Here is a 24,444-nt window from a genome sequence, read left to right on the forward strand (position 1 = left end):
CTCATTCTCGGACTTCCTCCGCTCCCATCGCCAGAATCTCCTCGGCCGGCGCCTGCCACCGACCACCGCCCGCCGCCGCCTCTTCCTCCAAGGTCAGTTTGCATATCGCCTCCCTCCTCTCGTCCCCTCTCTAATTCTCTCCGCAACCCCCTCTCCCCTGGCACTTTCTTCTCGTTTTCCCCATCCTCCTCGTTCCTGCCCCCTTTCACTCCTTTTCGTTGCTAGGAACCGACGTCCCTATGAACCTAATTTTCCGTCTCCGATCATCCTTGCTCTCTTTTTCTTATGCCCGCCCTCTCCCTCCACTTGTATCTATCTGCACAACCAGCAGAGTCGGTCTAGGTCATCCTTCTTCCTTTGGTTTGTTTGTTTCTAAAATTGTGCGCTTTTAGTGGATTGCTTGGTTGTTTCCTGATCTGGATTATGGTTCTGTTCCTTGTTTCTGGGTAGAGTATACGTGTAGATTTGCTTTGATCTATGGAAAAGATTTTTTCTTTCTGCTTTTTAATCAGTTATAAAAGCTCCAGCATCAATCAATGTGTACGGCCATGCACCATGCTGAATTTTCATCTAATTGATTGTCTTATAGATTATCGCATGTTCGGCTGAATGTATGTGATTTTCATTTGATTGCACGGCTTGATCATCTCATTTTTTTGTCTATTCCGATTAGTTAACCATTGTGCAATGGTAGGAAATGGAAAATGGCAAAAGCTTTATAGTTGGAAAAGTAACATTAAAAATAAAAAATTGCTGAAATTTTCATAGGGCCATATGTGAATGACACAATTTTCCGATATTCTGATTTCTGATACGTGGTAAATCATTATGTTGGGTGTCTATGACTCCTCTGCTTCATCCTTCGCCTCTTCCCCTGTCATTATATTCTAATAGATGGTTTGCCCACTGCTATAACCATTTTCTTCTTGGACTCTTCATTGATTTTATGTTAACAGTCAGTGATCTGTCATCATCTTCAAGCAATTGGTATAGAATACTCTTGCCATTTTTGGTGTGTTGTATAGCTTTCATCATTTTCCATGCTTATGTGCAAGAAGGAATTTTTTCAGATTTTCTCTTTCTCAAGACTGTGAGCATTAGAGTTTCTTGGGAAATAAGGATCAGTGTGGCTTTCTTGAAAAATCTAGAGTATCCAAAGGAAGATAGTTTTAGTACTTTAGAGATGGATTTAGATGTCTCAGTTAGTTTCTTTATTACATTATATTTGATTTAGGTTCTATAGTTGGAAATGTATCAGCAAGTTTTAACATGGTGATTCTTGTAAAAGTTCCTTTGATTCTTTTGTTGATTACAATTTTCTCAAATATTGGGTAGTTAAAGGCAAAGAGATGTTTTTGGTTCCTAATATCTTAATTTTTATATCATGGCAATTCACTTTTAAGTCTTCTCATAAGTGTATTATTAGCCTGTATAGGATATTCTTGGCTGTACTGGTGGTTGTTTCTAGGTTCTGTAATATGATTCATGGAATGCTTCCATTGAATATGTTCAACATGCATAGTGTTTCCTATATATATATATATATATATATATAATCATTACTGTGAATAGGAATAAGCACATGTATGTATTCAGTTTGACAATTGCTGGGCTTCTTTTTATTTTTTTCCTTCACTTTTACTCACATTATTTTTAATTTGATTTTTCTTAGACTACTTCGCTGATAGGAGTGTTGCAAGTAATTCTCAATGCTACGAGTATTAACCATAAATTGCATTGCCCGTTCTTCATCAATGGTTTCTGCTCGTAAAATAATGCAATTTGGTGATTCTTGACAGTGGTATTTAGGTAGATCAATATATGCAGTTGCTCATGCAGAGAGGTAAGTTATTTAACTTGCAACCTTGTCATTCAAGTCATAACTGAGTAGGTTTTTCATTGGAAGTAGTTCCTTTTTTCTGATTCATACTCATATCTTATTGTTACATGATTGCACTATAGAAGTCTGAGCTATATACACTAATAAGCAAAAATGGTATGATGATATTGGATGGATCTCTTCCTACACTTTTGTAGTATCATCATGCATGCATTTTTTATTAATGTCGAGCGAGCAATTTTAAAGCTCAAAAGAAGTGATGTTTCTCATATTATAAGATGTCTTCCACATTACAAACAGAATTATCCTAGTATATTCCCACCTTGAGAGTTCTGGACCAATAGGAGTTTTAGGATTAGATCAATGAATTACAATTTAGAATTAACTTGGGCTTAGGCATTTTTACCAGTGGTTTAGTCTTACAATTTTAGCAAATTAATTCTCTTGTTTGAAGTTTGTTGTGACGTTTTGTTATTAGAATGATAATCTCTGAATGGTGAGATATTTGGAAAAGACATCTTGTGTGCTAGTGAAACCCCCACTAGGCTTAACTTGCCATCAAGTAGAGATGATTGTGATTGGAGTTGCAATTTGGATCTTGATGGGAATATCAAACCTTTTAGTGAGGGATATTGTGACATTCTTATTTGGTTCTCCATGATATTTGTGGGCTAATGCAGGAGGTTCATAGATAGTTGAATGAACCACTTGTAGCTTGGGTTGGTGGTTCAATGTAACAACCTGACGAGCCAATTCTCATTTGAGCCAGGCTGTGGCTGGAACTCTAGATGTTTTGTATCTTGGAGGATATACTGCTGATTAAGATTTTTAGACTTTATGGGTAATCTAAACATGAGTATTCATGACTTTTCTTTTTTTGTACCTTATTTTGAATCATATCCCTATTAGTGCACTGATTAATTGAGTTGATGGCATCGTTTTTTCAAAAAAGTAAAGCCTTAAAAAATAGTAAGAAGAGACATTGATATGAATGTATTCATTTTGATTCCTGTAAACATGTGATCTAAATGCTATGCTATATAAAATTTATTACCAATTCATGTATATGTACAGCTATTGTGAGAAAGATACATTATTTAACCCTTTGCAATTGCTTATGGAAGTTGTATATTATTCCTTCTGAAGGTGAAATGTGGAATGAAATATTTAAGGCTATTCTTTTAAGTTGTTTATTTTTTTACCTTAATGGCAAAATGAAAATTTTAACTAGATAGATGTTCAAGAATTACTGGAAACAGTACACCCTTGTTTTTTAGGATATTTGTCTTGATCGGATTATGTACTTTGCTTGTGGTTGTCTAGTTTATGAAATATGTGCAGTTTTACCTTCTAGTTTGAAGCTTGAAAAGGGTTTTGTTTACTATCTGTTGCATAAAATATCTTAGTCTATTGAAGAGTAGATTCAACTATTTGATGCTAAGGGAACCAAAAAATTGTATCATAGTCTTCCATTGAGCTATCTTAGGTTGGTAGTTGTCATATGATCCTCTTTTCTAACATTGTCTATGTTATTACTTGCATTAGTTCTGCATGTCTTGGAATAACTTCTCAATTTCTGACCTAATAGATATGGGTTGCTGTGGTTGCTTTGGATTTTTGAGAAAGCCACAGAGATCCCTTATCCCTCTCAAACGCTCTGGTGGTCCTTTCCAAGATTTCCTTTTGCCACAGGACATGGATGATCCTGATGGTATATTTTACAACAGAGACAATGGGAACAATCATTATGACAGTGACAGTGGTTCACAACATTTTGTTAAACGTTCTGAAGAAATTATCTTATGGAGAGCTCATAATGGATTGATATGCAGGGAAGTCCCAGTTAAGGAAACCAGGAGGGTTATTCTTTCAGAGGTAAAATTTATATTTTATGATGATATGGAAGTGATGATTGTTCCTTTCAAATAAGGTACATATGTAGTAAACATGTTAACTGAATTATATTACGATTTATGACAAGCTTTTCTATTTCTTAGCTTTCCTTCCTTTTTTTCCTTCATATGAGTTACTCCTTGGTTCTTCATGCTGACCTTAAACTTACTATCTTTGGAAGCGATCTTGCTATGATAGCAGAAATTCTTAGAGGCAAATTGACAACCGTAAACGTAAATTTTGGCTTTAAAGATTGTCCGGCCATATAGGTTTCTCAACGTTACTCAGAGTAATATTGAGCTTGTTCGTGTTGATATATGTTTACCAACATCCTTTACATGATTCCTCTCCACCTTTGTAGGAAACAAACTTTAGTTGCTTATTAGGGAAGTATTGCTACTTAAACTTTGCTTCAGTATAGTGACAGCTATAATTTGTTTCCCTTCTTGAAGGACTTGAAGTAGGACACATATCCTTATTTAGTTGATCTGGTGTTACAATGCTATCGTTAGTAAAATGATATCAAATTACATGTATTCAAATTGGTCACTAACTGCAAATATCTAGGGCAATAAAATTTAACCTGAACCTTCTATGTTTCTGATTAACCTCCACCTTGCTTTTTTCTTTTTTTTCTTTATGTTTCCTTGTCTTGCAATCACTCTGAACATTATTTTTCTTTATTGCACTTTAGGATGATAATGGAAACAAGATGATCAATGAGTATGTTCGGCAATGTAAGATTGGTTCTGGTAGTTATGGCAAAGTGGTAAGCTTGACATTCTGTTAACTGTATCTTAGCTAATTGTTCTTAAGTGCAAAGAAAATGTTTTTGCAAACAAACAGGTCTTATACAGAAGTACTGAGGATGGGAAACAATATGCAATCAAGGTACCATAATCGTAATTGTCAATCCTCTCAATTGGGTATGGGAGGTCAGAATTCTTTTAAAATTATAATGACTTCCTTTTGGAAAATGCTGTATTGTCTGTTGAAAATAGAAATCCTTATCTCATTATAGACTTACTGCACTCAGGACAACATGCTCTTCTAGAATACGGAGAAATTTAATTTGGTCATAGATACAATGCCCAGAATTTCATATTTAGTAAGACTTAAATGCCTATTTAAAAGTGGTGTCTTATCCTGAGTATTGATTTGTGCCTTAAATAATATACTCCAAGTATTTGAGTTATCTGAGGCTTTAGCTATCTTGGCTGGAAAGTCACATTTTGATATGTTCTGAGCCTTCTAAATGTTGACATTTTCCTTCTGATCTCTGTTCCACGCTTGATGAAACTATGCCATAGATTACTCTATGTAGGGTTGATGAGGAAAACTTAATGATCCGTGTTTCCATCATTTGTCATTCACTTTCTGTACTCCTAATGATTTTACAGATTTTCCATGGAAAATCAACATTGATTAAGCATGCTGATTTCTGATAAATATGAATGCTTCTGTCATTTCTTATTGAATTCCCTGTATACTTATGTCAATATTGCAGATTTTCCACAAATCACATTTGTTAAAGTTGCATGTGGCTCCTTATGAAACTGCAATGAATGATGTTCTTCGGGAGGTTAGTGTGATTCTCTCAGATTGTTTCTAATTCTAGATGCATCGTTCTTTCTGTTATTTGTTAACTTGACCAAACTATATAGATGCATGTATTGGGTTTTTGGCCTTTGATGGATAAACCAAAAACTTAAAAGAGCACTAAACTTTCAGTGGCTTTTCTTCTTCAACTGGTTGTTTGCTTAACTACCATGTCCAAAAAGCAAAGGCATTGATTAAAACCAACCAGAAAGGGGTCTTTTTTATTCTCAGTTGCATCTTTTTATTTGTTGTCTACTGTTTAGTGATGCAGCTTATTTGCAGGTAGCAATCATGAAAATGTTGGATCATCCCAATATAGTTAATCTCATTGAGGTCATTGATGATCCAAACACAGACAACTTCTACATGGGTATCCTCTTGCAACTATTTTTTGGTTGTTGTTACTTCTACTTATTTAGGCTCCTTCATGAATTATGACTTTTCCTATCGGTCATCTACTCTTTCACAGTGCTAGAATATGTTGAAGGCAAGTGGATTTTTGAGGGTTCTGGAGCGCTTGATTGCTTAGGAGAAAGCACAACTAGAAGATATCTGCGAGACATAGTTGCTGGTGTGATGCATCTCCATTCTCATGTAAGATGTCTATACTGAGAATTAGCGCTTTAAAAACTTGTAATAAGACAAGTTTTGCATTTGACTGTTCAATCATTTTGAACATCTGCTGCCCTACAAAAATCTTAGTGTTCTCTTAAAAAAAAAACTATTTTTGCATAATGCATTTTATGCTTATAAGTAGTTAAAAGGTTAATGGGCCAGGAACATGACAACTTTTTTTTTTTTTTACAATTTGATTATGCTCATTGCTGATATTAAACTTAGGCCAAAATTTTCTCAGCTGATTATGGTTCCTAAAAGATATCTTATTTTTGTGGAATATTATTCTCATTCTATGTTAGAATGTTATCTTACTAATCATCTTTGTCTAAGAGAAGCTATGTCCATAATGTCGGAAGCACAATAGAAAAAAAGTTGAGATTTAGTTTTTGCAAATGGAGGTTTTGTACTAGGTGAAGGTCATAGGTTACTGGATCGAGATTTATAATCATGCTTGTGTAGCCTGTAGCACTAAGTTAGCAGTATTTAGTTCCATGGCTTTGTTTCGTCTGATGAATTCAATTCAAAGAATAACGTACAGTTAGGAAAATCTTGTGTGTTTGGGGGATATTGATTCCATTTTGTCGGTCATTTAGTTTTGATATTATCCATGATACTCTGAATCACAGAATGTCATCCATGGGGATATTAAACCTGATAATCTTTTGGTGACTAAAAGCAACAACATAAAGATCGGGGATTTCAGCGTTAGCCAAGTTTTTGAGGTACTTTTTGGCACCCATCAACTCAAATCGCTGTGCTTACATTAATATTTACACCATTATACAAGCCCGGATGAACTGCAGGACGATAATGATATGCTCCGGAGATCACCTGGGACTCCTGTTTTCACTGCTCCCGAATGCTGTCTAGGTAAGAACGACAATATCTTTTTTCAAACGATACCCCACATGGAATTTATACTTCATCTTGATCTCCATTTCCACACAGATGTAACCTACCACGGTAAGGCTGCCGATACATGGGCTGTAGGGGTTACCTTATATTGCATGGTCTTCGGCCAGTATCCTTTTCTAGGGGATACCCTTCAGGACACATACGATAAGGTGCGCACGAACTACTCCCAAATGATTTGCTTTCCTTGCTTCAATTGACATCCCCAATTGAAAAAATCTAGCTCTTGATGTAGATTGTCAACAACCCCATAATTATTCCTGATGGTATAGATCCACAACTGCAAAGTTTAATCGAAGGCCTTCTCTGCAAAGGTTGATCTAGTTGGCATTCATCTGATACTTTCTTACTAAACTATCTCGCAACTCCTAATTCTTCCTTTTCGCCTCGCAGATCCTAAAGTCCGCCTCACTTTGCATTCCGTATCAGAGCATCCTTGGGTCATCGGCGATGAGGGTCCGATCCCACAGTACTTGTGCAGGTGCAGCAGGCTAAAATCTTCTACTTGAAGAGGTTGATTGGAGTTGCTAATTTACGACTGCCTGAGAGATTGCTATGACTAAAGCATAATAACAGGATTACATCAACAGTTTGTGTTATATAATTCTCTCTCTTTCTTTCTTTCTTTTTTTTTTAAAGCTGGAAATATTGAAAATGTGTTTAAATTTTTAAAACTTTGTTTGCTGATAATGGTGTTAATATGATTTGTTTGATGGAAGTGTACCTAATGCCATTGTCTCTTGTACTTGTCCAGTGTGTTAATTATGAAATTATGTATACCATTTTGTATCTTTTTCATTTTATATTTTTAATAATTTGTGTTAAAATTTGATTAATTTTAAAGGTAAATGATCTTTCTTTTATTTATCTATCAGTATAATTTATGCACATTCATGGATTCGAACTTTAAGATGTTCAGTTTATTTGAAATTGAAATTTGATTTTTTTTATTTATTCATCTAAATATTCAGGGTAATTTTATTTTATTTTGCAACTATGTCATTATAAAATTTAAGACTATTGGTAAATAATAATAATTAAATTTTTATGCTATTGAATGGAGTTTGTTACATGGAGTAATTATTAATTTTTGTTTGAAATTATATTTATTTGTTTTTATAAAGGATATTGAAAGAAGGGGGGGGGGGGGGGGGGGGGGGGGGGGGGGGGGGGGGGGGGGAGTTGTTTAAGAAAACAATAGAGTAAAATTTTATATTGATAAAGTTGGAGTGCATCTCCTTTTGAAAATATACAATAATATTTAATTAAAAATTCTATTATGGGAGTATATCTCTTATTATATTATTATTTATATTTAAATATATTTTATTTTTTTATTAATTGTATTTTTTAATTTTCTTTTGTTGGTTTGATATAGTTTTATATTGTCTAATTGTATCATTTATTAGTTGTTTATCATTTTAAACGTATTTTTAAAATTTTTTTTAATTGATACAATTTTAATTATTTTTAATATTTTTATTTTTTATTTTATCTTATGTATCCTATCCATCAAACATCTTCCTCTTTTATCATTTTCATCTTTTGTTTATGTATTTAAGTTATAGGTTAACATTCAATTCTGTAGAATATAACGAATTTAATCATTATTTTATAAAAATTTCTTTTATATTTTAAAGATACTTTGAAATCATACAAAATACTTATGCTTTCTATTTCAATAATTCCATTTTTATTCTAGATAAAATATCTTTCTCAATCTCTCCATGTATTATAAAAATAATTTTAAATATTTAAAATTTTTAATTATCAATAACTCATCATTTTCTATAACCATGACTTTATTCCTTTTTATAAATATTATTAAAATATTTTTCTGAACTTAACTTCCTCACAGTATTAATTTGCCTAATGAAATAATAATAAGAGATGGAAAAATAGAAATTGAAGGATGTCTTTGGGTGTGCATGAATTTTTTCCAAAAATCTATTGAATTTCGTTGTAATTATACCTATTTGAAGGTCCCAAATGTTAAAAATGATCTTAAAAAAGCCAACACCTTTATTATTATTAAAAAGGTATTAAAATGGTATCCTTTGATCAAAATTATTTCAGCATACTTAAAATTATTAAATAATCATAATTAAATTTATTTTAACATTGAAAAATTGATTAAATGTTAATTTAAAATATTTCAATTTAATTAAAATTAATTTAACTTAATTAAATATTATTAGAATATTGTAAATCAAAATCATTGTGGAGATAGCTTTGGCAAAATAGAGCTATAATATTTTTAAATTACCTTTGAAATTATTCTAGCAATTACGTTGATAGTTGTTATAAGTCTTAAAATTAAAAAAATTTTGAAATGAGAAATTTGCTAAAATAAATTTAAAAATAAGAAGAAAAAAAACTCTCTTTTGATTTTATTAACTTTTTAAAAAATGATAAATCTCAATCAGTCTAGCATCCTTTGATTGCGTTCCCCCTTTAGAAACTTTGCTAAACAAAAGAGAAAAACAAAATTGTTTAATAAGTGAATAATTTTACAACAACATTACCCGTTTGATCATTTTTTCAAATTAGCACATCTAATTCCTACAAATTGCTCCCTGGTAATTTCTATCTCATCCTCTTCATTTTGCCGATCGCTTCTTCGCAATGCCATCGAAAGGGCGCTCGAAACCCTATTTCTCTTCTCGTCGCTCTCCTCCGCCCTCCTCTATCACCGGCTTCGCTGCATCGGATGTGGATTCGGCAGATCGCGCCGCCTTCGACCGCGTCGACCCGCCGCCCTGGGAGGCCGAGAAGGAGGAGGACCCCTTGGGCTTGCGGCGCTGCGCATTCCTGGGGATGGCCGAGGCATCCTCAGCGCCTTCGGCGGCGGACGCCGTGGCGCTCCGGTGTTTCCGCCCGGGTTTGGCCCCCTCAGCCAACGTCGCGTCCCTCGACTGGCTGTCGGCGCCGACGTGCCGCTGTGGCCGGCGCGGCCTCCGGTCGGATCCTCCGTTTCGGCCGGGGGAGCGCGGCTGAGGCGGGACTTCTATGGAGTGGGGATCTGCTGGCAAAAGCGAGGTGAGGTAAGGCGGTGACATTGCTTGAACAGTTTATGTGTGTGATCGAGGAGTAGAAATGAACCTGATACGGAGTCGCTTTGGGCAGCGGCGGCGGCGGCGGAGGAGGAGGAGGAGGAGGAAGTCGCCGTCGACCGGAACTCAGTCATCTGGAAGAGGCGATGGAAGATGTCAGTTAGATCGTCGGATCAAGATCATACGGCGGAGGATGAAGAAAAATACGGTAAAGTTTCATTACATCTAGATAACTCCTTTTTTTTCCTTCTTCTTCTTGCATAGAAAAAAGAAATTTCCATAATATTTTCAAATTTAACATCACATAAAGGGAACATGATTATTCTACATTTTCTATATTTTTTATTCTAAAATTTAAATTTCATAAAATTACATACTGCAGAAACATCAATATTTTAAATTTTTATATAAAATTGGGAAATTAAGGATTAGAGAATAAAATGATAAAAGTTTAAAAACATTGAAGAATATTGTAAAATTTTAAAATTTAGTAAAATAAAAGGCAGAAAATTAAAAAAAAAAGACATCCCTAATTATGCATTGTTAAAAGGTCATTTATTCTTTCAAATATTAAAATAACATTAAATATCCTCTCTTTTTTTTTTCAAAATCGATCTAACTGCAGGAATATGAATAATGTTGGTTTACAATAATTGTAATTAAAAGTTACATCATTTTAAAATTAATTTTTTATCTTAGAATAATTTTTATTAAAATTCTATCACCTATACAGAAATTATATCATTGTAGAACAGTTTGGACCAAAGTTGTTTCACAATGATGAGTACAAGGTTGGATGGTGATTTGATAATTTTTAAACCCTTAAATAATTAGCGGTGTGTTTTTTTTTTAATTTTTAAAAATTTCTGATTTAAAAAGGAAAATATTGCTAAAATTAAGAAAAATAAAAATAAATTGTAGGGATCCTTAAACATACCCAACTAGGAGAATTGTTGATCGACTGGCCATCGCAGCCAATATGCGCCACGTGTTTGACATCTGTAGGGTGACCAATTTGCATTTCCTTCTCTTCTTCCTCAGGAACTACATAAATAATTTATCACTTTAAATCATCAAATAATAATAATAACCATTTAATCATAATATATAAATTTATTATTTTCTCGTACTTTTTTATTTCTTTAAGTAAAACTTTATCTAACGAATTATAAAAAATCAAAGGAGTTTTTTTTTTGAAATCATTCAAGAAGTGCCCCTTTTTTTTTTAATTAAAGTGGCGTCCAACACTAACAATTCCTATATAAAATGTATGATATTTTTGATTGCTACCACATATATTAAATCATGAATTGATAAGGAGAAATTTGCTCTTGGAGTATAACTGAGTTGGTTACGATGGAGTAGATTTGTAGAAGAGGGCAAAGGTTCGAATCTCAGCGAAGCCGAGCAATATCCTCCTCCGTCGTGATCAATTGCAGTTTCTCGATTTACCTCCTCACAGATGATCGTGGAATCGACCGTGTAGGTCGCTAAGATGGCGAATTCTACTTTGTTACAAATTTGTCATGTTCATACAACTGGCTGATGAAACTGATTTAAAATTTAATACGTATGACATAATAATATCAAGTAGTGTATCAGAAGGCAATTGTATCATTTAGAGGTTGATAGAGTGAGATGCCGTTTTGATTAAAAATAAAAGAGGTATTTTTTTTGATAATTTTGATATCTAATTCTTCAAACTAATTAATCATGAAGGTGATCCACTTGATTTCATGAAAATTTTTTATCGGTCATCAGGATAAATTTGAGAAGTGCTAGCGTCATGCATTCAATGTCGGATGTTCATTGTTTATAATCTCATTGTAGGCAAATACTTTTTGGGCGGGATTTGACTCTTGCTTGTTATCCAAATGCCTTACTATTACATCTTGCCCCGAGGGCATTAGGGTGTTAAAAGAGCCAATCTTGGATGTTAAAAGAGTGCTTCAAACAGTAGATAAATTTAAAATCTAAAATAATAAAATCCCTTTACTTTTAGCTCTAAAAATTATAAAGTAATTATATTTCGTCCCGTTAACTCCAATTCTAATTCTTTGTGTCCCCATTGGCATGATTGGATAAAGAGATAATATGAATTGGAAATCTGGATTATAAAAAATAAAATATAAAGAAGATCGTACCAAGGATTTGAGAAAGATAACGAAGACCCTTGAAGAGATTCTTCATCTTCAACCCTGTCCCCATGTCGCCCAAACGCAATTAACTGTAAAACACAACAAACAAAGATCAATACCAAAGAATAAAAAGCAAACTTATAGCCAAAATGAGCAATAAACTTTTACCTTTTTCAATCAAATTTAATTTATTTCTTCAACAACAAAAAATACATATAATCCAACTTGTTAGATAATTGGCAATTGGATGGAAAAGAATTGGATCTAGAAAGAATGGAAGAATACACAATGTGGCATCTCTCTTCTCAAGCAAGCTGAAAGATTTGCTAGAGGAAGATCAAGTGATTAAATTAAAGAGAAGGTAAATTAATTGAAGGATTTTTTTTATTTATTATTTGTTGCTATTTTAGTTGTGGGAATTGTTCCTTTTAATGTCATGGCGCGAAGAGTGGGAGAAAGAGCGGTTGAGAAATCAATCTACCGAGTCAACGGGACAAATAATTTTACGGTTATAGAATATTTATATAAATTGTTATAATTATTTTGATATTTTAGTCATTAAAATTGGTCATTTAGTTATTGTGGTAACGTTATATTATATTAGATGTGAAATAATTTTCTATTCACATTAAATCTCTTAATGATCTTGTTATATATATATTTGATCTCCTTTCTTATTGGCAAAAAAATCAATTAAAAATGTCTAACTCACTTATCTAACAACTTTTGGTACGTATGAAAATATTGATATGTTAATCGAGTTTGATATATATATATATATTCGAATTCAATTCAAAATTTAAAAATATAAACAATTTTGATTCGAATTCGTTTTAAATAAAATTTAAATTCAAATTTGATTTAAATTGTTCAAATATTGATTTGAACGTAATCAAACTATAAATCAAAATAATTTAAATTCAAATTGAATAATAAATACCTAAAAATAATAATAAATTTCAGTTAGTCCCTGGGGGTGATTAGTCTGGTCCTACAAAAATTTTCCACCGGCCACCAGGGTAAATTGGGAAGTACATGCAGTGGCCAATCCAGAACGCCCAGCATCGTTTGATTGTGCTCCCCATTTAGAGGAAAATTTCTGTAAATACATCGTAGTTAGGGATCAACTGCAGGTGCCTAGGTGACAACATTTGGATGTCCTACCGCGACATCATTGACCCTGGCACAAATAATAAATACCTAATGTTTTAACTGAAGGCGTCGGACGCATTATCATTAAAAATATTCATTTTAATTTTTTGTAATAAAATAAGTGGAATTTAAAAATAGAGAATCCTATTAGATTTAATAACGATGCTATCGTCTTCTATTTTATTTTATAGTATGTGTTTCTTAATTTCGAATTATTTTTAAGTAATGACACTTATACATTTTGCTATCTAATTTCAATGTTTTTTGCTTTGGAAATAAGTCTTGTTTCGCTCATGTTTATTTTTTTTATTACTAAATGGAATTTTAAAACTTAAAATAGAGATTTTTAAAAAATAAAATTTTATAAAAATAGTTAAATTTAGTATGTTATATAAAATTGAATGTTTAATTATAAAGTGCATAGACGTCTAAACGAGGTGAATTATAGAGATCAAAATATTACTTATCAAAAAAATTATGAGAAATATATTTAAAATGATATGAAAACAAAATTATTATATATATATATATAATTTAGATATTTAATTTTTTTAAATTGACCAATAAAATAATTTATCTGATTTCATAAAAATTTTCTATTGATCATAAAAATAAATCGAATGATACATGACTCCGTAGTTAATATTTCAATATTATCTCCTTATTAGAAGCATAATTAAGAATTGATCTATAAATCACTGATTAATTACGAAAGTATGGAGCTGATAAATATATATTAATTAAGAAAGAAGGGGATAAAAAATTAATTAATAATGTTAAAATAAAATAAAATTTATTTAAATATAAATAATAATAATAAAATAAAATTCATATAGCCGCCCACTTAATTAAAAAAAATTAATTGTTGTTGTGAAAAGGAAATTAACGCAAAAATTTATCATTGCGTTCTCTCACTTTAATATCTATTACAGCTGAAGATATGAGATATAAATATTTATTGCATTTTTCTTAAATATTACGACTTCTTTTTATCAGATAGCTTGGAATATTAGTTCACTTGCACATGGAAACATTCAAAATAAAACACTTATATAACAACTAAAGACCAAACTAACAGCAGATATTCACACCTTAATCACGATACAAAACTCCAGGAGACAGGGCGGTCTTTTAATTTGATATTACAAGAACTCTCGAAATAGTCGAAAGTAGGACAGTAACTCCTAGAGCATAACTGAATTGATTACGATGGAATAGAGTTGTAGAAGAGAGCAAGAGTTCGAAGCAGGATAAATGGATAATATTCTCTTCCGTCGTGATCAACTACAACTTCTCGATTTATCTGAGATGGTAGAGATGGTGGATTCTGTTCCGGTTGAAAAGTGCTTCTAGACACGTCACCGGACCTTCCTCGCCGTGGGAACGGAACAGTAGAGGGAGCTGAGGGTGATGGAAACTTCAGGGTCTTCTGGAGCCTCGTCGGAGTTGACGGGGAACAGGAAAAGCTTTAGGGTCTCAGGGACTTGCGTACACAAAGAACGTCAGTGGGAATGCCAGGGGTGCCCCGGCACGACCACTCCGATGCTCAAGTCAGGGACAGCCGGAGGAAGAAAATGAACAGTAAAAGAAGAGCTTGAGCAGAAGAAGAGGAGAGGTCGAGAGAGCCCTACCTGCCGAGGGGAGTAGTCGTTTTAAGGAGGGAATGAGCGTGCGCACCTGTCACGTCATTATTAAGAGATGTCCTATCATGATCAATGAGGTGTCAGGAACAATCGAGTTTCCAATCCCATCGCCGGTAAAGTGTTATCTTGTCACCATCCGTGCAGGCGGCGGACAGATAATATTAATTAATGGGGGCGTGGGCTTGTCAGAGATCATGATAAGGTGTACCAGGGCACTGTAGGGCGTGGCCGGTTCGGCATGCTAACGGACACATGAGGGAGAGCATCAAAGTTCTTTAAAGACCCAATGAAGAAGAGAGGGGTCACATGGCCTATTCGGCCAAAAGGGCGGCCAAATGGGCGATTCGGCAAGCGTCAGCCGAATGGGCGATTCGGCCAAGCGACGGCCGCGTGGGGCGATTCGGCTAGTAAATAGCCGAACAGGCAATTCGGCTAGTAAATAGCCGAATGGACGATTCGGCCAAGCGATGGCCGCGTGGGACGATTCGGCCAAGTAAATAGCCGAATGGGCGATTCGACCAAGCGATAGCCGAATGGGGCGATTCGGCTAATAAATAGCCGAATGGGCGATTCGGCCAAGCGATGGCCGCGTGGGGCGATTCGGCCAGTAAATAGCCGAATGGGCGATTCGGCCAAGCGATGGCCGCGTGGGACGATTCGGCCAGTAAATAGCCGAATGGGCGATTCTGCCAAGCGATGGCCGCGTGGGCTATTCCGCCCCACAAGGCGGCCGAATGGGTATACTTCGATATTAAGTAACTTGACCAATCAAGTCCACAGATTCGGCTGGCTGGGCCCGTGGGGTGGGACTAGACTTGGACTCGAGTCTAACCAAAGGCCTCTCGGATTATCCCCTAACAGATTCCATTTTTTACGGAAGAAAATAGAACAGTACAAACCATCAGGGCCAATTGTTTCCTTCACATCTATTGTATTCCTGCAAAAGGTTGGAACCGCCAACCTAGCGGCCCCCCCACCCCGGCCCCACAAGTATGAAGGGGAGTAAATCACGGTGAATGCGGGACTGGCCAGGGCATAGTGGCTCGAGGAATTGGAAACATGACACATTTTGATGTTATCTCATGTGCGCCATGAGCCTCGAACCGTATACCTTCAACTGCAAGCATCTAGGCCCTGACCAGCTGCTCCCGCCCGTGGGGGCCACATCTATTGTATTCCCACGACCAAAGCACAACGTCTGCGAATTTTCATCACGAAAAGCATCGAACACAGAAAGCCCCAGCCTGCAGATGCCCATCACAGTATTGTCATTTCCCCAACCTTGAGTTAGTGAACAGTGGTGGGAGTGAGAATTGGACTCCAGCAGTTGTTACGATACGATAAGCTTTCCTTTGCGCAATGAGTAATGTTGTATCTGTGATCGCGGACGACCTTTAATGGGCAATCTTCCTTCAGTGCTTCCGACGAATATGTAGTCCCCACGAGAGAAGATCAAGTGGCCTGTGCCTCCATGCTTAGACACTTTGATGCCGATACCAGACGAATATGTAGTCACCATTGGGAGATTGTTCGACACACCCAATGGTGGTTTGTATTCAGCCTTGAACTGAAACGTGGAAAAGTATATTAGTGTATACCAGAAAATTTAGGAATAAAAGATGTCTATAAGGGTGTGTTTGGTTCAAGTTATGATGTATAACCTTGGTTATGTGATTACCTGATAATCACATAACCAAGATTATGAGGCATAAAACATAATTTAATGTTGTTTGGTTTACTTTATTTATTTAGAGGGAATAGACTTTTTTGATTTTTAAGCTCTTTTTAGTTAAGCATTGGAGTAGCTTGTGGGACATCTCCGGTACCCTCTGACGTGCTCACTTTGACAAGTTCGCCTCTTATGCTACGTTATCAGCATTCACGTAGGAAATTATTACCTCATCATCAATGACTAACAAGAAAGTCATTTTTATAGTCATTGGGCCGATCGTATAGGGCCGCTAAGATGGCGGATTCCACCTTGTGCAGAAAAGAAAGCCGTTTTTATGTGAAAGTTCCAGGTTTTATATATTTTATCATTATTCTGAATTTAATCTTAACTACCAATAAGTAAATGATCATAAAAAGAATTACTCTTTTTTTTAAAAAATTATTAAAATAATATTTTATCCATAATTCGATAGTAAAAGACTTCTTTGTACTTCATTTTAAAATAATTTTAATTAAAATAATAGTATTTTAGAGTAATTTTGATTATAATATTTTAATTTTGAGGTATCAATAATTTTAATTAAAATTATATCGTTTTTGAAGCAATTTTGATTTCAACTTTATTTAAATTTAAGTGGATAAAATATATTTTTTAATAATCTTTAATAAATAATGTTCTTTTAATTTTATGCTTGTGTAATAACGCAATAAGCTACAAAATTCAGCAGCGCTGCCTGTTTTTCATCAATCATAAATGCTGATTAAGTGCCACGTCAGCATGACATCTCAAGTGGCCACGTGTGTTTTCCGCTTGGGGCCCGCTCCATAGTGGCTTGTTTAGACCAAAAGCAAGGCGGGTAAACGAAGGGTAATTTGACGTATAAAAGGTTGGAGCTGAGCTGCTTTAGGGGAAAATTTAATTCAACCCCAAAATTTACATTTCTTCCCAATTGCTTTCCAGAGTCTGAAATTTTAAAATTTTGGATGTATTGTGGTAATATTTTGGCAAATCATGTAATTTATGGGGTGAAATAGAATTTTCTTTCCAAGAGAGAGAGAGAGATAGAGAGAGGGGCTTCCGCCTGCGCTCTGGCGAAGTGGCTATATGAAAGAAGTCCTGATGCCCTAATCGCCTTCTTCTTCATTTGGAGCTTCGATCCTGTGCGCGAAGCGAAATCCTTCGTTGGGGTAAGAACTTGTCCTCTCTTCCTTGCCGTTCTCGAGGGTTTTCATGGCTCGAGCACAATAGTGTTTTTTTTTCGCTCGCTTTTAGGTCTTAATTGGCTCTTTTCTTTCGATTGGTTACTTCGAGCGGTCGATTTTCGCCATCTTTGTCCATTTATTGCATCAATATTTACTATTCTCTCCACCGCTTCTCTTATTGTTGCTCCAGATGAGGGATTTGGTTGCAGTGTTCGGGGTAAATAATATGGCGTAGGAACCCTAACGCACTTTCCAATTGCTTAGATCTTGGATCTGAGTATTTTTCAAATTTTAGAAATTTGCGTTCTAGTAGATTGTTCGAGGCCTTTGCGTGCGTGCTATGAACTTCAGATCCTGTAATTCCTAGTGTTATTGCTACTTAGTTAATGTCTGTAGTTTGAGGGAAATTGGTAATTTCACGCTAGGGTTCAGTATTTTTTTAACTATATTTTCATCTAAATAAGTATTACTAATTTTCTAGAACCATATTGTTCAGAAGAGCATGCAGTAGTTCATTTAGATGAATATATAAAATGAGAGAAAGGGATTGGATTTCTTTAAAAAATTACATTGAGATAGGAGAGTAGAAGACAACTTAGAGAGATGCACTAGGAAGGTAAGTTACATGCTTATACTGTGGTGAGGTAGTTGGTAGTTTCACCATAAAAAAATGTCAATTATTTTACTACTATCATTTTTTGGAACCGTAATTGATTATAATAGTTGTGCACCAAAGATGTGAGGCAATCAGTACTTTTTCAAAGTGTAATCGTTACTTCGACACCATAAGCTCTTGCAATTTGATAGCATGGACTAACGTTAACTTTTCTATGAACGACATGTGTTTGCTAGCTAATGATCCTATCGTTTTGGCAGTATCGTAATGTTGAATCTTTTATGTGTGTGTTTTAGTTTTGCATGTACGCTGAAGTTCTCATTTTAATAATAAAATTTGTCTCATTTCCTAATGCTTGGATTTTGCAATCCTATTGATTGATAGTTCAAGATGGATCATTTGTTGTTGGATTTTTAGTTTCCATTGCTGAAAAATAAGAAATACATTGCTCTAGTCCATATTTGTCATACAGCATCAATCTTTCTGCTTTTGATCTTTGCTATAAAAATTATTGTTCAGTGAACATTGTTTATGATTGCTTATCCACTTACTCAATAAGTTTGTTTGTCCTATTATTTTATACAATCTCTTTCTGTGTTTTAGATCTTTTCCAAATTTAAATTTCATCTGTACTTGTTCCCTTTTTCCTTTTCAGGTTGTTTGCACTTTTGTACGTCTTATGAGTTTCTATTGGTGATTTCTAATGACCAATCATCAAAATGGAGGTGCAAAACCACCAGCCTCTGCTGCTGCTGCTGCTTATACTATCAATCTTGATAACTTCAGCACACGGCTAAAAGGATTTTACACTCACTGGAGTGATCATAAACCCAATCTTTGGGGTTCTGCAGATGCCATTGCAATCGCTACACCACCTACTTCTGAAGATCTTCGGTACCTTAAATCCTCAGCTTTGAATATATGGTTACTTGGTTATGAGTTTCCAGAAACCATCATGGTTTTCATGGATAAGCAGATTCATTTCATATGTAGTCAAAAGAAGGCCAAACTACTTGACACGGTAAAAAAATCTGCTCATGAGGCTGCTGGACTTGATCTTGTAATACATGTTAAGGCAAAGGATGATGATGGGACAGCCCTGATGGAGGATACTATACGTGCTATTCGTGCACAGTCAAAATCAGAGTCCCCTATTGTTGGATACATTTCAAAGGAGGCACCTGAAGGGAAGCTTCTTGAAACTTGGTCTGAGAAGCTCGGGAACTCGACCTTACAACTTACTGATGTTACAAATGGTTTCTCTGATCTCTTTTCTGTCAAAGACGGCACAGAACTTACCTGCATCAAGAAAGCTGCCTATCTAACTTCATCAGTGATGAAAAATTTTGTGGTTCCAAAGCTTGAGCGGGCCATCGACGAGGAAAAGAAAGTTTCCCATTCTTCATTGATGGATGATGCAGAAAAAGCAATACTCAACCCTTCAAAGGTGAAAGTTAAATTGAAGGCAGAAAATGTCGATATATGCTATCCTCCCATCTTCCAAAGTGGAGGGCATTTTGATCTCAAACCCAGTGCATCCAGCAATGATGATAATCTGTATTATGATTCTACTAGTGTTATCATCTGTGCTATTGGCTCACGCTATAACAGCTATTGCTCAAATGTCGCTAGGACATTTTTGATTGATGCAACTGCGACACAGATTAAGGCCTATGAGGTGTTGGTTAAAGCCCATGATGCTGCAATAGGTTCTTTAAAACCTGGAAATTCCGTTGGAGCTGCTTATCAAGCTGCCATAGCAGTACTTCAGAAGGAAGCACCAGAGCTGCTGTCAAATCTTACCAAGTCATCTGGAACTGGAATAGGACTTGAGTTTCGTGAGTCTGGGTTGAGTTTAAATTCAAAAAATGACCGTTTGTTGAAACCTGGAATGGTTTTCAACGTGTCTCTTGGTTTCCAGAATCTCCAGGCTGAGACTAAGAATCCCAAGACTGAGATATACTCTTTGTTGCTGGCTGATACTGTTATAGTTAGTGAGAAACCTCCTGAGGTCTTGACTGCAAGCTGTTCCAAGGCAGTTAAGGATGTTGCTTACTCATTTAATGAGGAAGAGGAGGAACAGCAGCCTAGAGTAAGGGCTGCTGTTAACGCCAAGGGGTTGCTTGCGTCCAAAGCAACTCTGAGATCGGATAACCAGGAGATGTCCAAGGAAGAGTTGAGAAGACAGCACCAGGCAGAGCTTGCTCGACAGAAGAATGAGGAGACTGCTAGGCGGCTGGCTGTTGGTAAGTCTGCACCTGGTGATGGCCGAGGCCCAGCCAAAACATCTAGTGAGCTAGTTGCTTACAAAAACGTAAATGATATACCATTTGCGAAACAGCTAGCTATACAAGTAGATCAGAAGAATGAGGCTATTCTTTTACCAATTTATGGAAGCATGATCCCCTTCCATATCTCTACAGTAAAGAGTGTGACCTCCCATCAGGACCATGGGACTTGCACCATCCGAATTATTTTCAATGTGCCTGGCACACCATTCAATCCCCATGATGCCAACACCCTCAAATTTCAAGGTGCAATCTATGTCAAAGAGATTACTTTCCGGTCTAAGGATCCTCGGCATACCAGTGAAGTGGTTCAGCTAATCAAAACACTTCGGAGACACGTCACGTCGAGGGAGTCTGAGAGAGCTGAAAGGGCCACTTTGGTTACCCAAGAGAAACTGCAGTTTGCTGGAAACCGGATGAAACCAGTCAAGCTACCAGACTTATGGATACGTCCCTTGTTTGGCGGTCGTGGAAGGAAGCTCACAGGAAGTTTGGAGGCTCATCTAAATGGGTTTCGGTATGCTACATCGAGACCCGATGAGCGAGTGGACATCATGTTTGTGAACATCAAGCATGCCTTCTTCCAGCCTGCAGAGAGGGAGATGATTACGCTGGTGCACTTTCATCTTCACAATCATATCATGGTGGGCAACAGGAAGACGAAAGATGTTCAGTTTTATGTTGAAGTTATGGATGTTGTACAGACTTTGGGTGGTGGAAGAAGATCAGCTCTTGATCCCGATGAGATTGAGGAAGAGCAACGTGAAAGAGATCGGAAAAATAAGATAAATATGGAGTTTCAGAGCTTTGTCAACAAGGTGCATGATATCTGGTCGCAACCACAGTTTAAAAGTCTTGATTTGGAGTTTGATATGCCACTACGGGAGCTTGGGTTCCATGGAGTCCCTCACAAGTCATCGGCTTTCATTGTTCCAACCTCAAGCTGTTTGGTCGAACTCATCGAAACACCCTTCCTGGTGGTTACCTTAGGTGAGATTGAGATAGTTAATCTTGAAAGAGTTGGTTTCGGGCAGAAGAATTTCGACATGGCGATTGTGTTCAAGGATTTCAAAAGGGATGTCCTCCGCATAGATTCTATTCCATCCTCATCCCTTGATGGAATTAAGGAATGGCTTGACACGACAGATCTGAAGTATTACGAGAGCAGACTGAATCTCAACTGGCGGCCAATTCTGAAAACCATAATCGAGGACCCTGAGAAGTTCATTGAAGATGGCGGATGGGAGTTTTTGAACATGGAGGCCAGTGAATCAGATTCTGATAACACTGAGGAATCAGACAAAGGGTATGAGCCATCCGATGTCGAGCCAGAGTCGGCTTCCGAAGATGAAGACAAAGACAGTGCATCATTGGTGGAATCCGACGAGGACGAGGAATCGGACGAGGACTCAGAGGAGGAGAAAGGGAAGACATGGGAAGAGTTGGAACGGGAGGCGACCAATGCTGACAGGGAGAAGGGTGACGAATCCGACAGTGAAGAGGAGAAGCGGAGGAGGAAGGTGAAAGCCCTCGGGAAGTCCCGCGGTCTGGAAAGAAGTGTCCCCAAAGGAGTACCTGCAAAGAGACCAAAGTTCAACTGAAACACACACACTCTCCCACACCGGAAGGAACCCAAAAGGAGGACCTGCTCATATTGCCACTTCAAAGGTTACAACTGAAGCATTAGACCCTGTTTTGGAGCTCGCCTTGGTATCGAACTTCTTAAATCTTTTGTTATGTGCTAGTGTTGTTTTAGTTATCTAATTATGTTGAATTAGCTTAAGTTGTAACACGAATGCATTCAACTTTCACCATGTAAATTTAGATTCTGGAACTTATTTTGGATCCTGAGTGTTGTGATTTTCTATTTAGTATTCTTTAGTTCTGTTTGTCTAGAGATTGCACAATTGCAACTGGAGTGACCGCTGGAACCAAGCCCGGTAAAAGGCTCGAGCTCGAGCCAGGTAATAGCTATGAGGCCTACTGGCTGTGCCTGGCCGTGCATGGATCTACTTTGTCTGGACCAATATGGGATTGGGTCACACAGTCTATATGAAAATTTGTGTACAATATGTTGTTAATATTAAATATTTTAAATATTAACGATGGGATTGATTAAGTCTCAAGCTTGATCAAGTGAATCAATTTTGATCAAAGACGCTCCATTTTCGAAGATACATTATTTTAAAGATGCAAGTAATTTTGATTAAAACTAATTGAATCATCTTGGACTAAAGCTGCTCTGTGTCATCTTGGATTAAAGATGTTCTAAGATTATGTAATTTTAATTAAAATTATTTTAAGATACCGTTGTATCAAAATTATTTTAAGATATTATTGCAGCACAAAGATGTTTTAAATATGAAATTATGAATGAGATGTTTTAATAAATTTTGAAAGTTATTCAAATATAGAGTGGAAAGGGTATTTCACGGTGAAGTTATGATAATGTCCTCTTTTATCATGGTTAATTGTAATTTTTCGATTTACTTCTTCATAGATAATCATGAGATCGATCGTGTGAAGCGGTTGGATGGTAAATTTTGCGTTTTATAAAATTATAAAAGGATGTTTTAGATATTAAATTATGAATGAAGTGTTATTTTAATAATTTTGTAAAAAGAAGTGGGGTAATATGGATAATTGAAAATATCTTTTTGATTTTTGATCTTTTATTTTTATATGTTTATTTTTTTTGGTGGAAAATTAAAACGTGCTCTTTTATCCATATCTTTTACTCTTTTCATAATTTATTAAAATAATATTTCATATATCACTTTCTGTCTAAATGACCTTCTTTATTTTGTAGATTAGAGGTGTAATCGAAGTCGAACAATAGGATTTTGTAGATTAGAGATGTAATCAAATCGAGTCGAGTCGAACAATAGATGTAATTGATTTGATTGATTTTTCTCTAAGCTTGAGTTTTAATTCTTAATCTAGGAGTCTCATTCATAATAAACTTAAATAGTTCATGAATAACTTGAGCTCAATTCAATCATAGCTAGTTTAAAAGTTATATATATATATATATATATATATAATATATAATAAGATAAATAAGTCTTTTAACGAGTATATTCACGGGTCTCTTAATGAACATTTTCGCAAGCCTATAAATGAATATGTTTATGAATTTACAAATAAAAAACTGTTAAGTTTAAGTTCGGCTTAATAATATTTTCGAATTTGAAATCAAATTTGAACTCGTCTTATTAACTTAATCGGATGAATTTGAACGAATATTTTTTCAATCGAGATTTGAATAATTTATGAGCGACTTGATTTATTTACTTCAGTAAAAAAGTGAAATCTACCACCCAGCAACCCCACACAGTTGGCTCCACGATCACAGTTGATCATGACGGAGAAGGGCATTGTCTCGGTTTCGTCGAGATTCAACTCTTGTCTACTTCAACAATTCTGTTTTATCATAACCAACTCAACTATATTCCAAGAGCGACTTGAGTTATTTACTTTAGTAAAAAGATAGAATCCATTACTCTAGTGGTCCCACACAATCAGTTCCATGACCATATGCGAGGAGGTAAGATGGAGCAAAAATGAATATTTCTGCTATTAAATTGCCTTTCATCTAACTAATTTTTAAAAGGAGAATAACTATGAACGTTTTAATTTTATTTTATATCTATTTTCTATATTTTTAATTTTAAATATTAAAAAATTAGCCCGACGAGTTTGCGTGTGGCGCATTGATATCTTTATTGAAAAACAGAACAGAGCCTTTCCTGTTGCCCATGTGGGCCACTTATATAGTCAACCTATTCAACTCAAACGCATCTCCATGTGTTTTCTAT

General features: G+C 35.6%; 3 protein-coding genes across 4 annotated transcripts; 2 read left to right on the forward strand and 1 right to left on the reverse strand.

Annotated features, from left to right (window-relative positions):
* LOC141839324 (serine/threonine-protein kinase GRIK2-like) lies at positions 1 to 7,595 on the forward strand. Of its 2 annotated transcripts, XM_074727050.1 has the most exons (13): positions 1 to 92; positions 1,673 to 1,843; positions 3,429 to 3,715; positions 4,428 to 4,502; positions 4,580 to 4,624; positions 5,241 to 5,315; positions 5,615 to 5,702; positions 5,802 to 5,926; positions 6,577 to 6,672; positions 6,754 to 6,820; positions 6,899 to 7,014; positions 7,098 to 7,176; positions 7,256 to 7,595. In XM_074727050.1, the coding sequence occupies exons 2-13, from the start codon at positions 1,822 to 1,824 to the stop codon at positions 7,369 to 7,371; spliced, it is 1,191 nt and encodes a 396-aa protein (XP_074583151.1). In that variant the 5' UTR covers positions 1 to 92; positions 1,673 to 1,821; the 3' UTR covers positions 7,372 to 7,595. The 2 variants fall into 2 exon arrangements, with proteins under 2 accessions (XP_074583151.1, XP_074583150.1); XM_074727049.1 differs by lacking the exons at positions 1 to 92; positions 1,673 to 1,843 and having other exon boundaries at positions 3,377 to 3,715.
* Positions 7,596 to 9,513: 1,918 nt separating this feature from the next.
* On the reverse strand, positions 9,514 to 10,049 carry LOC141838114 (uncharacterized). Its single transcript, XM_074725515.1, has 2 exons — positions 9,965 to 10,049; positions 9,514 to 9,884 (listed from the first exon to the last, which is right to left on the reverse strand). Exons 1-2 carry the CDS (start codon positions 10,047 to 10,049, stop codon positions 9,514 to 9,516), a joined length of 456 nt encoding a protein of 151 aa, XP_074581616.1.
* Positions 10,050 to 17,559: 7,510 nt separating this feature from the next.
* On the forward strand, positions 17,560 to 22,507 carry LOC141839781 (FACT complex subunit SPT16-like). The gene is made up of 2 exons (XM_074727607.1): positions 17,560 to 17,707; positions 18,994 to 22,507. Exon 2 carries the CDS (start codon positions 19,042 to 19,044, stop codon positions 22,225 to 22,227), a length of 3,186 nt encoding a protein of 1,061 aa, XP_074583708.1. The 5' UTR covers positions 17,560 to 17,707; positions 18,994 to 19,041; the 3' UTR covers positions 22,228 to 22,507.
* Positions 22,508 to 24,444: the final 1,937 nt, after the last annotated feature.

This window comes from Curcuma longa, chromosome 11, assembly GCF_044706935.1.
Source record: "Curcuma longa cultivar G26 ecotype Majalengka, Jawa Barat chromosome 11, ITB_CL_G26_1.1, whole genome shotgun sequence".
Classification (NCBI taxonomy): domain Eukaryota; kingdom Viridiplantae; phylum Streptophyta; class Magnoliopsida; order Zingiberales; family Zingiberaceae; genus Curcuma; species Curcuma longa.

Coding starts and splice junctions, on each gene's coding strand:
- LOC141839324 (XM_074727049.1), top strand. CDS start 3,392: ATGTCTTGGAATAACTTCTCAATTTCTGACCTAATAGATATGGGTTGC. Junction 4,503..4,579: donor CTGGTAGTTATGGCAAAGTG/GTAAGCTTGACA, acceptor GCAAACAAACAG/GTCTTATACAGAAGTACTGA. Junction 5,316..5,614: donor TGAATGATGTTCTTCGGGAG/GTTAGTGTGATT, acceptor GCTTATTTGCAG/GTAGCAATCATGAAAATGTT.
- LOC141838114 (XM_074725515.1), bottom strand. CDS start 10,049: ATGACTGAGTTCCGGTCGACGGCGACTTCCTCCTCCTCCTCCTCCTCC. Junction 9,885..9,964: donor CCAAAGCGACTCCGTATCAG/GTTCATTTCTAC, acceptor TTTTGCCAGCAG/ATCCCCACTCCATAGAAGTC.
- LOC141839781 (XM_074727607.1), top strand. CDS start 19,042: ATGACCAATCATCAAAATGGAGGTGCAAAACCACCAGCCTCTGCTGCT.